The sequence below is a fragment of the Heloderma suspectum genome, chromosome 4 (genome assembly GCF_057233095.1).
Source record: "Heloderma suspectum isolate Gila_16-S chromosome 4, 16-S_ref, whole genome shotgun sequence".
Taxonomy (NCBI): Eukaryota; Metazoa; Chordata; class Lepidosauria; order Squamata; family Helodermatidae; genus Heloderma; species Heloderma suspectum.
Window position 1 is genome coordinate 309,990,108 of NC_139461.1, and position 13,872 is coordinate 310,003,979.

At 45.4% G+C, this 13,872-nt stretch overlaps 1 protein-coding gene across 1 annotated transcript in view; it reads right to left on the reverse strand.

Moving 5' to 3' along the window:
* Positions 1-13,872, reverse strand: part of CSNK2A1 (casein kinase 2 alpha 1) — a 53,208-nt gene that overhangs the window by 12,061 nt on the left and 27,275 nt on the right. Inside the window, exons 2-9 of the mRNA XM_084854507.1 lie at positions 11,747-11,957; positions 10,510-10,621; positions 8,357-8,458; positions 7,157-7,207; positions 4,226-4,285; positions 3,869-3,952; positions 2,470-2,580; positions 986-1,087 (exon numbers count right to left, since the gene is read on the reverse strand). Coding sequence (XP_084710633.1) covers positions 986-1,087; positions 2,470-2,580; positions 3,869-3,952; positions 4,226-4,285; positions 7,157-7,207; positions 8,357-8,458; positions 10,510-10,621; positions 11,747-11,847 — 723 coding nt within the window. The 5' untranslated portion in view covers positions 11,848-11,957. The remainder of the gene's footprint in view (positions 1-985; positions 1,088-2,469; positions 2,581-3,868; positions 3,953-4,225; positions 4,286-7,156; positions 7,208-8,356; positions 8,459-10,509; positions 10,622-11,746; positions 11,958-13,872) is intronic.

The window sequence follows — 13,872 nt, forward strand, 5'->3', positions numbered from 1 at the left end:
GGGAGATTCAGGAGAGATAGAGGAAGTACAAAGCACACAGTTAAACTGTGGAATTCACTACCACAAGATGTCATGATGGCCACCAATATGGATGGCTGGAAAGGGAGTTTGGGCAAATTCCTGGAGGAGAAGGCTATCAATAGCTACTAGTCCTGATGGTTATGTGCTACCTCCAGTATCAGAGGCAGTATACCCATGTACTCCAGTTGCCAGGGAACATGGGCGGGAGGGTGGCATTACATTCATATCCTACTTATGGGTTTCCCACAGGCAGCTGGTTGGCCACTGTGTGAACAGAATGTTGGACTAGATGGACCCTCGGTTTAATCCAGCACGGCTCTTCTCATGTTCTTATGCCTTGTTTTAAGGGGCACATCATTGAGAAGAGCCATGAAATCAGAACAGTGCTCTAGTTATGTCCTCACCTTGAGCACCAGGGCTTAGCTTAGGGAAAACTAGATTTCTCGAATGCATTACAAATACGTCAGCCATTGCAAGGTTAGTCTCCCCCTCACAAAACTAGGAGCTTCTCTGGGCAGTGTGAAATATCAGAGAACAGGATTTTTGATAAATATTTGCAGTGACACAATAATCCCCAACAGCTGCTGCATATTATTCCTTAGAGTTATTTGCAGAGCATGTCAAGACGTCTTTTGGCAAGGAAGTAGCTTACTTAGTAAGGCTTCACACATAACATGTACATTGCTTCTCATCATTTGCATGGCCTGCAGTTGGTGTGGTTACTGAATCCACTGGAAAGCATTAACCACTGGAGGGTGAAATGAAAATTCCACCTGTGGTGCCTGTATTCACATGTGCAAGTTCTCACTTGATGCTACAGTGATCAGATGGGAGATATGCATGTGTAAACCAGCCCTGTGTATGAACTCTCGACTTCTGGCCTTCCATCCCTTGCAAAGGATGAAAATATGCTCAACATACAGGCCACAGAAGATAGATGGTGCCATGCCTGCCATAGTCTCACCTGGTCATAGTTATCATGACCATGGAAAAAGGGCTCCTTTCGGAAGATCATGCTGGCTAGCATGCAACCCAAGCTCCACATGTCCAGACTGTAGTCATACATCTGCAGGGAAGCAAAACAGGCCCATCAGTCTGGCTCACTTTCATACTTGCAGAAAACCCCTCCCACCATGACTGGCCACAACCATGAGTTCACCGCATGTGAAAATAATCTTCTCATGGGGAGTTGATAATCTGTTTTCACAAGGACACCACTTTGTGAAAAGCCACTCATAAATTTCCTCCCATATGATGAAACAGAAATATTTTAGTTCATCAGGAGGATTTCAATAGCCCTTCCAGGAAACAAAACCCAATGGAAAGGAGCTGCTTCCCACATCTGCTGAGACAGGGCTGTCACAGCCATTGCCATGTTACAACCATAAACACTCCATGCACGAGCTGTACCCCTGGGTACAAAAATCCAACGCCCAGTTCATTCCTCAATTCCACACACACACTGAAAGCTAGACAGCCAAGGCTGCAAATCTAGATAGCATCTAAGGGAGTCTAAAGCAACAAAAGTAGGAAACTGGAAATGGGGTTAAAACTGGGGGGGAAGAGAATCAGAAAATTCATTGGCTTTTCTGAGGAGGTGGCTGAATGGCCAAGTATTTAAGGCTGCTTAACACCATGCCCTTGACAGCAGAAACACTGAAGTGGTACTGCAAATGCCAGTCAAGTTGTATTGCTCAATACACACTATCCTTCTCCTTCTCCTTGAACTAGCTCCTAGCACAGCATCATCACAAAAGAACTGTTATCATGGCCCTGTGGCAGACTGACACATGAAGCCAGGTTCAATGAGATGCTTGGCTTAGAGGAATATCAAGGAGCAGAACACAACAGTTTTCTTCAAGATATTTGAAAGGGAAGACAAATGAAATATACAGGGGAAATGCCAAAAAGCAATGGGAGGCGTACCTATTGGGAGTTATGACCATTTTCCTCCAACAGCAGCTACACAAGGCTGAATCACAACATTCCAAAAGCAACTTGGCATGTGGGGAGGTGCTGGTGTTTGGGGAAAAATAAACCCAAAGCCAAGTCCCCTTGGGAATACCATACTGGTAAAGATGCTTTCTGCATGCTGGTCATTGAAATGAAATGCCCCAAAGTGACAGGGTGCTCTGCAAAAATTCAAAGTGACAGGGTGCTCTGCAAAAAATCTGGAATTCTTTGAAAGAACGCAAATGAGACCGTATTGACCTTGACATACCAAACACAAAAACCAAGCCCAGCCCCTCTCTTTTTTTCTGAAAGCCCGGCAGGGCGTCGTGTGCCATAGACTCCTCAGCACACCGGAGATAAACATCCTCCTGTTTAAATTCTAAGGTGGCTCTTTAGTGCTCAAGAAAGAACTTCGTCAAGACTGCAGCAATTGCTGGTTCTCAGCTGTCTTGGTTTCCCACAATGCTGAGCCTTTTGCAGCTGTTCCAAAGTTACCTGATAATCTACGAGGAGTTCTGGGCCTTTGAAGTATCTGGAAGCCACTCGGACATTGTATTCTTGGCCAGGATGATAGAATTCAGCCAAACCCCAATCTATTAGCCGCAGCTAAAAATATAAGGAGAGATTAAGGGGGCTGGGAGCCTCTTCTTGGTTTGCAACTTCCAGCACCTTTGTGGATTGCATGTCACAGCAAAAAAGTTTCAGAAATAGATGGAATGATACAAAATTTAAAAAATACTGAACATAACTGGTAGCACCTGGCATGTAAAATGGTCACTGATAAAAAGTGCAACTGAACTATTTAAGTGAGACACAGTGAGCAAGGGAGTGTATATGTATGAGAGAGAGGGACAGACCTGCTGAGAAAGAGAGAGGTAATGAATTCTGGCCTAATGAGTAGCCAAACCACCAAGAGCGGTGTTTCTCAAATAAAAGGTCAATAATTAAAACCTATTGGGAGCTTTGACTCAAAGTTCACAAAAGGATAAACCAGTCCAAGCAGGCCATGGCAATACAAAATGCAAGGAACTAAAGACCACCAACCCTGAAACTAGAATGGTGAGCTGCAAGCATTCTCCCACCACCTTCCCCCCACCCCAGCGTATGCCTAACATACATTTTATGTTTATCTTTGCGATAATGCTTACTTGCTGTAAGCTGTTTTGACAGCTAATCTAAGCTGAAAAGCCAAGTATAACCAACTCAGTAATAAACAAACTCCCTCTCTAGGGAACTCCGTCATGCCCCCTCTTTAATGAGCTTCCGTCGTGCATTAAAAACGTGGTTGTTCAGGCAGGCATTTGGGGTGGGTTAGGGTATTTTAGAAAATGTTTTTATGGTAGAATTTTATTGTTTTAAACTGTTTTATTGTATGTTGTACATCGCCCAGAGTGGCTGGGTGACCAGCCAGATGGGTGATTAATAAATTTAATAATAATAATAATAGTGATGACCTTCCCTGAACAGCTTAACCCCCACGAATCTTCCCCTGCAATGCGTAGCCACAAGAAATGTATTGTAGGGTTCACTCTCAATTGATACAGAGTGAATCCCAGCCAACAGGCTTGACCAGTACCCTGTGTGAACCAAGTGTGCACTCTGGAACATGCTCCAGAAACGTTGCAACGTGCAGGGGTTCTGTGGCAGATGCCCCAAGGCTCTTCAGGAGGTGAACTGATATGGAAAATGCTGAATAAAGGTGAAGCAAGAAGCTCCTGTGGAATATGCCATTTCACTCCTCCCCTTCTTACTCATCTATTTTTACTCCTGCTACAGATAGGCCTGACATACACAGCCAAAGCAGCAGCCTACTGAAGGACTTTTGGTAATGCCACAATAAAATGCCAGCTGGAAACTGAGAGGACGGAAGCTTCCCCAGCCTGCCAGTGCTTACCTTTCTGTGTTCATGGTCAATCATAACATTGTGGGGTTTGACGTCTCGATGCATGATCCCCATACTGTGACAATAATCTAGGGCCTGGAGAAGAGACAATGACCACACAAAAGGTAATATGCTAAATGCTTATGCTACTATGAATCACGATAATGGATAGATGGGAAAGGTGACAGTTCCAAGGCAAGCAAGGTCTTACATGCCTACCATTGCCTGTCACTGATATCCACCAGGGCTCTTCAGAAAAACCATCAGGGAAGGAAATTCTCCAGCTCCCCAGGAACACTGGCTGTCATTTCTCAGTTGCCATCTCAAACAACCAGTAACCAACAAAGTAAGTGGCAAACACAAACTCACCTTCAGGATTTCATACATGTAGAACCGAATATCATAGTCCGTTAATGTTTGGTATAATTGCTGTGGGAAATGAAGACATTATCAACATTAACAACATTGCAGCCCTCCAGTTCCCAAATCAATTTATTAGTATTGGGGAGATTTTTTCGTGCCTTCCATTAGGGGATGTGGGGGTTAGTGCTATTCTGTATTTGGGGGCATTCTTCGGGACGTTTCACACATTGTTATCTTTTCGGTGCCTAAGACTTTTCTCTTTCCCAGGCATTTGGCAGCATGTGATGAGTTCTAATTGATCCTGAATTTGTTTTATGGTTTGGCTGATTGCTCAATACGTTGTCTCTGTGTATACTGTCTGTTTGTGTGTTTCTTATGTTTTTAAATTTTGCATTTTGTATTTTTAATGTTAATAACCTTTGTAAACCACCCAGAGAGCTTCGGCTATAGGGTGGTATAGTAATGTAATAAATAATAATTATTATGGAGCGAGCAGGCCAGGTTTGCCATGAAGTGTACACTCAAAACAAGACTGCAGCCAATCATGACTCCCGGATGAGGAGTGTATGTTATGCATGCATATCTGTGGGTGTGTGCACGCACACACACAAAAAACGCCAGTTGGTGTATTAACTCTTTACCATCTTTTTGCTTTAGGTCAGAGGTGCAGAACCTGCTGGGATCTTTAATCCGGCCCACAGAGCCTCCTTGGGTTCCATTCCACCCAATGGACTTAGCCCGCTCTTCTCAAAATAGGACAAGCAGCTTCACAAGATGCTGGGAGCAGAGTCCCTTTCTCCGTGCTGGAAGGAGGCATGGAACTCCATGCCTTTTCCAGTACAAAGAGAAAGGGGGGGGGGGTGATATCTTCCACCCCCACCTCAGAAGGGCTCTGCCCCTTGGTTTCAGGTGCACATCTAAGCTGTCTGAAGTGCATAACCTGAAATATGGAGACAGCCAATGTGGCACAGTGGTCTAGCCAAGGACTAGGGAGACCCAAGCAATTCCCTGCTCTGACATGTGTGCTACCCTTGGGAGGAAAGGCGAGATAAACACAGTACAATAAAAATGCAAGGTATGAAATGGCCCACTGCATACTTAACAAGTTTCTAATATTGTCACCCACTGGAACAAGCCACATTTTATCCAGCGAGGCAGTTTGCATGTAATGACAACCTATGGGATAAACAAACCATGGGCTGTTGGGGACAAGTGGGAGAGAGCAGGTGCACTGCCCACAGTGCGACAGACACTTCCTCTTTTATGGTGCAAATCTATGCATGTTTAGACAGGAAAAAAATCTACCAATGCTGGCAGTTGTAGGACATTTTTCTGGCTAAACATGCATAGCATTGTGCCCTTAATCAACAACCTATCATCAGCTCATTTGTAGGATGCCAAGCATGATGCGTGAACCCAGAACGCTGGGCTATTTAGCAGCTAACCCAACAACAAAACGTGGATTAACCACTAAACAACCCATTGGTGAGTTCGTACATCACACGCCACAGCCTACAAATGAGCCAGTCATAGATTGTTGAGTAAAAGTGGAAGTGGCGGGCAGCGGGGAGGCAGCACACCTGCTCTCTGCCACTCGTGCATGACAAACCATGGACTGTTTAAACTATGGGCTGTCATTATATGCAAACTATGTCAATGGAAGTAACTGGCCAGGGTTAACTAAAACACACAGTATCAAAAATAGCTTAAATTTTGATTATCTTGGTCATTCTATATATATTTTTCACAATCCATCCGTATTTCCTAAAGTCAAAACAGTTTTATTTCAAGCAGTATATAGGTAGATCTGAAGAGTCACTCCCTCACCACAGCACACTCAGGAATGGTTCGCACAATCCCGGAGGGAAAATAAGCCACAGTGGCTTATTTTTCCTCCCTGTGTATGCTGGTCATGAGCTGCCTAATTACCATAATTACGCTCACTGGGCACAGGTTGTTGTGACATCCAAACCTGGCAACAGTGTGTGGCTGAGGCGGTTTACAAACCACCCAGAAACCCTACAACAAGCCATGGGTTTCAGGGCTGTTTGTAAACCAGCCCAGCCACCCCCTCGTCAAGCGACTTATTTTCCCTCCATGATCATGCACACCCGGTCTTACCGGTTTGCACGATCACTGTGGTTTAAACCACCTTCCATTTGCCTAGTTTGAACTGGGCATGTTTAGCCTTGAGAAGAGAAGACTGAGGGGGGATATGATAGCGCTCTTCAAGTGCTTGAAAGGTTGTCACAGAGAGGAAGGCCAGGATCTCTTCTTGATCATCCCAGAGTGCAGGACACGGAATAATGGGCTCAAGTTACAGGAAGCCAGATTCCAGCTGAACATCAGGAAAAACGTCCTGACTGCTAGAGCAATAAGACAATGGAACCAATTCCCTAGGGAGGTGGTGGGCTGTCCCACACTGGAGGCATTCAAGACGAGGCTGGACAGCCATCTGTCAGGGATGCTCTGACTTGCATTCCTGCATTGAGCAGGGGGTTGGACTCGATGGCCTTGTAGGCCCCTTCCAGCCCTGCTATTCTATGCTATTTTAGTTCCCCACCCAGGCACAGCTGGTCATGTCATCCGAACGCGGACAGCATGGCCTGTAGGAGGGGGAAACAACCTTCAAATAACCCATGGTCTGTTGTTGGGTTATTTAAGGGTTTTCCCCCCTCCAACAAGCCATGCTGCCCAGGTTCAGCTGTCATGACAAGTGGGACTGAGCAGGTGCACCGGGGGGGGAGGGGGATTAGGCAAATGGTGCCCAGCATGCCTGTGGCTTAAACAAGCTTAAATCACTTAAGCCACAGTGATTGTGCCAACCGGCCCACTGCGTTGTGATTTCCTGATCTCTTCCTCCCCACCCAGCCACGAGTGTGCTTGCAAGTAATTAAAAGCTTGACAGTCTCCAGTGAAATGGGCAATGAACTGTACCTTAAAATCTGTGTTGTTCACATGTTCAAAAACCAAGGCTGGCGTCCGAGACTAGAATGAGAAAACAAGCATGTCAGTCATACTGGGTCCTTCGCTGCATGGATTATACGCTGTTGTTTATATGCTGCTTACAGACCAACAACCAAGCTACATCCACTGTTTTCACCACTCCCAATCCTCACCTGGATGTTTTTTCAGTTGCTGACTAACTGTAGCTTTACCAAATGTATTAGCACACATTTCTACAAAACCTAGAAGCTGCAAGTAGGCGGAGAGGAGGTTCCTCCAAGAGCAGCTAATCTGATTGAAGGGCTTGATCTAATTAAGCAATACAAAAACAGGATTAAAAAAAGAAGGGAATCATGGAGTGAGACTGTGTGGCATTAATGCTGCATCCCGTGATCAACAGATGCCCAAAATGCCAACATGTCTCATTTATTTAAAGCACTAGAAGTTCTCCTGTTATATCATTTGAAACAAAGGCAGCTTGTATGTGTAAACTCTGTGCTTTCTCCCCCTCCTACAGCTGAGAATTTGCTACTCCTCCATTCAGTCAGATGGAAAGTTCTTCACAGTTCACAAGTCTGCCCACTCCTACAGATTTTTGACCACTAAGAGCAGAGTCGTATGTAGCTCAGACACTTCAGACGCTACATTTTGAGTGTGGCACCTAAGCTGCAGATTCTTCATTCTGGGGTGTGTTATCAAAACAGAAGAACCCACGTTACTGGAAATAGCGTGGTATGCAGTTCAAATGTGTATCTATATTCCTGGTGCCAGACACCAGGCATGCACAGAAAACCATCTGTTTTCTGTAACAGAGGCACGTGTGGAGGTGCCCAAAGAGGTCCTGCCATGCCCATTTTGTTTACCACACAACTTTCCTGGCATCCCTTAAGAACGAAAGATGGGTGTGTTCCTGGACTAGGTGAAGGTCTAGCCTAGTCTAGCATTCAGTTTTGAACAGCAGCCAGCCAGGTGTCTCTTGGAAGCTGAAGGCTACCACCACTGGTTTGTTTCCAGTATCTGCTACTCAAAGGTAGACTCTCTTTGTACATGCAGGTTCCATTTAGCTATCAAAACTCAAACACTGACAGCTCTCTTCCATGAATTTGTCTAACCAAATTACAAGCTGGATAGGACAGGTTTCTCTCCCACCCCCACAATTGTGGAGCTGCACCAGAACCTGGAACTACTCACCACAGGATCTTTTACTATATCTGCAAGGGTGATGATGTTGGGGCCACCTCGCAAGTTCTCCAAAATTTTGATTTCACGTTTGATTTTCTTCTTTTTCACAGGCTGATAAAAGGGATATGCTAGTTTATGAAAGGCAACATTTCAAGTCCAAACAAAGCCAACAGAAAAAACACTGCAGCTGCTACTGGCTGTTTTTATTGGCTGAATTTTATTAAAAACTCTAGTTTAACTGTTGTTATTCAAGCATCTTATCCACAAGAGGGATGAGTGAGACAACCCAGAAAACTCACAAGTAGAACAAGACAACCATCTCATTTAGTACCAGCATTCAGTTTTTAGATTACCCTCTTTGGAGGATGCACTTCTAGTAGTCATGGCTAGTAGTCAACAATAAGACTACCCTCTATGTATTTACCCAACCCTTTCTAAATAACCCAACAGCCACTGCAACATCCTATGAATGTGGATAATGTTATACAGTGCGTGAAGAAATGCCACCTTATCTCTTCCTCCTGCTTTCTAACCATCTCACTGGCTGAGCTACAAAAAACTGTACAACTATTTTCATCACCCTAGGACCTTTGGGATGGTTTCTCATAAAAAACAGTGGCTCCCCCCCCAATGCACACACCACATGGCAGCACACTTCTAAAATTAGGGGAAACTCAAAAATATTTTTCAATATGGTATGGTCTGCTATTTGAGAGAAAAACAAGGTAAAACCCATTGGGCATGTCCAAGCCCTTGGGAGCATCTATAGGGGCTATTTGGATCTTGGCCATTAATTATCCTCTAACTCATAATTAGCAAATTGTGTGAAGTATGAAATACGAGTCCTTTCCTAAAACTGGGATCCCAAATAGTCTTTCATAAAAACGTGACTCATCACCAGGTTGTTTTGTTTGCCCATTTCTAGCACTTATCTATCCTTTCCAGTAAAACAGAATGATTATTCCTGGATGGGAATGGTGGAAGTTGTAGTCAAGCACATCTGGAAAACTCCAAACTAGGGAAGGCTGATGTAGAAGCTCAGCCAACCAAGTGGTGAATGTCAAATCTCTTGCTGAGGCAGCTGTCATGTCTGGGGGAAAATAAGCCAGACCACCTGTTTCACCATCTGCCTTAGCCTGGGTAAAAATCCAAGCCTAAAAAAAGATATGCTAGGCAGCCTTTCAACATAATTGTGCTGCCCCCATCCACTTGTGGTAGCTGGTTGCGTACAATCAAGGCTGCCCAGACTCTGGCACAACCCCCTCCTCGCAATGAAATATGGTACTGAAAGTAATGTCTTGAGACTTTATGCCCTGCTCTACCTATACGTGAAGGTCTTGAAAGAGATTCCATGATCTCCCTTATTGCATTACCCCACTACTCTTGTACTTCTTCCTAAAGTTTAACTTATCTCTTTGAGGTTTAAGCCCATGGCTTTTTGCCTCATCCACAGCACACAGTGAATTGTGTGTCGAACGGTGTCCACTCCTCCCCACTCATTTGCTGTCATTTGGCCCCAAACTGGAACCTTCACACCACCAATGATGACCCACACTAATGTGTCAGGAGTCAGAAGCCCGTCCCACCCTTCACCAGGTTTAACATTTTACAACCTACCCTCAAGATTCAAAAGCTGAGAGGGTCTTAGAAGCTGGCTCTAAGAAGGTTCTCAAAGGCCTGCATTATTTAGGTCTGCCTTTCAGTTGTCGAGAAAGCCCAATGCAGAAGTCCTACCCCTCAACGCATGGTTAGAATCACATGAAGGGAAAAGTGGCTCAAGCCTGTTGGCCTCACCACCCCCTCTGTTGCCTGTCCCCATAGCCCTCCACACAGTGGAGGGCTAACTTCTGCTGTAAGTAATCTTCTCTACTCACATGTAGCCTCTCTGCACCATTAAGAACCCTGTGCAATCAGGTTTCTAAATCATGTGAGTAGCAACAGTGTTCTGCTGCAGAAGTTATCCTTTCAAGGCGTGGAGGGCTGCGGGGATGGGAAACAAGGATGCGATGGAGGGGGCATGGCCAACAGTCTCATCCTCGCTTTTCCCCACACACGGTTCTAAGTGCATAGAGGGTGAACTTCTGAACAGGGCTGAAGTGACTTGGATATGATATACAAGAATCTTTCCCCTTGGACTAGCAACCAAGACAATGGAGACTCACCTTCAGGATCTTAACGACTACTTTTTCATTATTTGTGATGTTGATGGCTTCAAAGACTTCACTGTATTTGCCCCGGCCCAATTTCCGGACTAGCTGGTAGTCATCTTGATTGCTGTAAAAACAAAGCCAACACAGGGCATTAATGTTGTGCAAAAGAACCCATAGCACCATTCGAAAAGAACTCCCTGGGGGCTAAACAGTTATTCCAGAACCAGCTGACAGATTATCAGCAAAGGTAAACTAGAATGCTGCTGGAAGACCTCTAGTCCCTCTCCTGCAAGAACAAGTCTGATATCATCTACACTTGAGGTAGGCAATCTGGTGCCCTCCAGATGTTTTGGTCTGTAACTCCCATCAACCCAGCCACCATGGCCAATGGTAAGGGATTATGGGGATTGCAGTACAAAGCATCTGACAGACACAAGTTTGCTTACCCTTGTTCTATACGTTTTGGTTCTTTCTGGAGGTCACCACACCGAATGAGCTTTTTCTCTGGTCCACAGCATTCTAAATAGCAACTTAAGGTGCAACTTTATGCATGTTTAAAGAGAAAAAAGTCCTACAACTTCCACTGTTCCCAAGCTAGCCATGGGGGATGTAGGACTTTTTTCTGTCCAAACATGCACAGGATTGTTTACTTGATCTTTCATCCCTTATTACCATTTGACTCCCTATACTGTCTCCCCAACTCCCTATGCTGTCTCGAAATTTAGACTGGAAGATCCTCAGGGCCGGGACCTGTACTTTTTGCTTACGCTTCTCTATACAGCCCCAAGTACATGGACAGTGTACTATTAATAAAATGATCTGATAACAAGGCAACTTGGAGTTGAGCCAGAGCGCTGGCCTGTCTGCACCAGTACTGGCTACTCTGATGGACAGCAGTTCTCCAAGGTTTCAACCAGAGATCTTTCCCAACACTGCTACAGAGATCCTTTCAACAGTGATGTCAGGAACTGAAACTGAGGCCTACTGAATGAAAAGTATATGCCCTGCCACTGAGCCATGGGCCCTTCCCCAAACCATTTTCGAAAGTTCCTGCCCTAGTTAACTAGCCACTCTCTGCTGAATGTCTTGAGGAACAGTCTCTCCACAGCAGAATGTGGGATAAATAGCACTAGTTGTGCACTGGATCATTGCATTCTGCCATCAGCATAGCAGCTACCAGTGTAAGGCACTCTGACCCCCCAAAACCATTGCAGGCTACACATGGCCAGTAGCTAAGTTGGACACTTACCCCCATTCAACAACATGTGATTCATAATCCCAGTATTCTCGTGGTCTGTGTGTATTCACATCTGTGTAAACTCTGGCCCTGCTTGGCACAGGTCCCGACATATCGGACAGATTGGCAGGCCGAGCTAGGTCAAGGATTTGTTGGTTTTGCCTTTTCCAATTTCAGTGCAAACCACAGGAGTGGGCTTCAGGAAGAACTCTGAATTTTTCAACTGTTACAACAAAAGGAACGAAGGAAGGAAGGAAGAAAAGTCAGCACATTAAGCCAGTTAATCTAGACTGCACAGCTTGGCTCTCCCTACTGAAACAGATAAGTCCAGGAAGGGGGAAAAGGGTGGAAGTTTCATAGCTGCAGAGCACTTCACCTAGGTGTGAGTTCAATCCAAATGCCCTTCTGATAGCAGCAACTTCCTTGTCCGCCAGTTTGAGCACTGTCTTTTTCAGAGTCAGATCGATGCCAGAGCCATTACAGCACCCAGAGTGCCCATAACTAGGGCAGATCACCTTGCATGCACCTCCTAGGATGCCAACTCCTCTTTGTGAGGAAGGGTGAGAAATAAATAAAAGTAAAATATATCTGGATCCAGGTGTGTTCTAAAGAGGCATACCTGAGAAAATAAAACACAGGAACTGTAGTGCATGCACTGCTTAGAAGCAAGTCACACTTGCATGCATGCTTGGAATAGACACTTGCTGAATGTTCAAATCTTCCTCCACAAAAATTGTTCCTGGACTTTAAATGACTTTTCTAGAAGTGCAGAACCATCTCACATAACCACTGGTCTCCATATTCATTATATTTTTGGAATTCTGTATGACTGCTGCTTTTCCTAGTCCCCTGGACAAAAAGCTGTAGTCCCCAAGAGAGGCAGAGAGGTTTCTAAGTGCTCACAATGGAATGGTTGACTGCGCCTTAGTTGTGGGAAGCTCCAAGCCTGTAAGAGTGAAAGGCCAGGAACCTAAGGTGGCATTATTAACATTATTTCACTTTAAAAATGAGGGCTCATATTATGTTAACCAACTGATTAATGGCAGTGAAGGGAGAACAGAGCTGCTGGTGGCAAAGGCTCCTTCTCCATTCTCCTCACCCCCAAATGAGGGAGAAAAGGAGCCCACAAGGCAGTGCATAGGAACCTAGGAAGCTGCCTTATACCATTCATTCATTTATTTGCCACCCATCTGGCCGGCTACCCAGCCATTCTAGGTGGTGTACAATACAAATAACACAAAACACAACAAATTTACATAATCAACTAAACAAAACAACATTGCTCTAAAAAAACCCTAACCCACCCCAAACGCCTGCCTGAACAGCCAGGTTTTCAAAGCCCGGTGGAAGCTTATTAAAGAAGGGGCAAAGCGGAGATCACTAGGGAGGGAATTCCACAGAATGGGGGCCACCACAGAAAAGGCCCTCTCCCTCGTCCTCACCAGCCTAGTTGTCCTGGCTGATGGGACAGACAGGAGACCGATGTTGTTGAGAGGCATCCCTGGTGAACAACTGGTAACCAGTGCAATTCCTTCAGCACTTGAGTAACGGGGTCTTGCCAACAGCAACCTTTAATCAGGCGAGCTGCCGCATGCTGCACCAGCTGTAACTTCCGAACCGTCTTCAAGGTTAACCCCACATACAGCGCATTATAGTAGCCTAGGCGAGAGGAGACCAGGGCGTGAACTACTGATGGGAGCAGGTGGTTAGAGAGGTAGGGGAGCAGCCGCCGTACCAGATGGACCTGGTAGAGCGCCGCCCAGTTCACGGCTGACAAATGAGCCTCCAAGGACAGCTGGGAGTCTATAATGACTTCAGGGGTAGCTGCACCCCATTCAACATCAGGTCAACCTCCCCCAGCCTCCCCTTGTCTCCCACCAAAAGTACTTTGGTTTTGTCGGGGTTCAGTTTCAGCTTAGTCCTTTCCATCTGGCCACTCACCGACACTGACATTGGACAGGGTTTCTACAGCCAACCTTGGCGAGGATTTAAATGAAAGGCAGAGTTGTGTGTTATCCGCATATTGGTGACACTGCACCCCAAACCTCCTGATACCCCCCAGCAGCTTCACATAGATGTTAAATAACATCGGGGAGAAAATAGAACCCTGTGGCACCCTGCAAGTGAGTAGCCAAGGG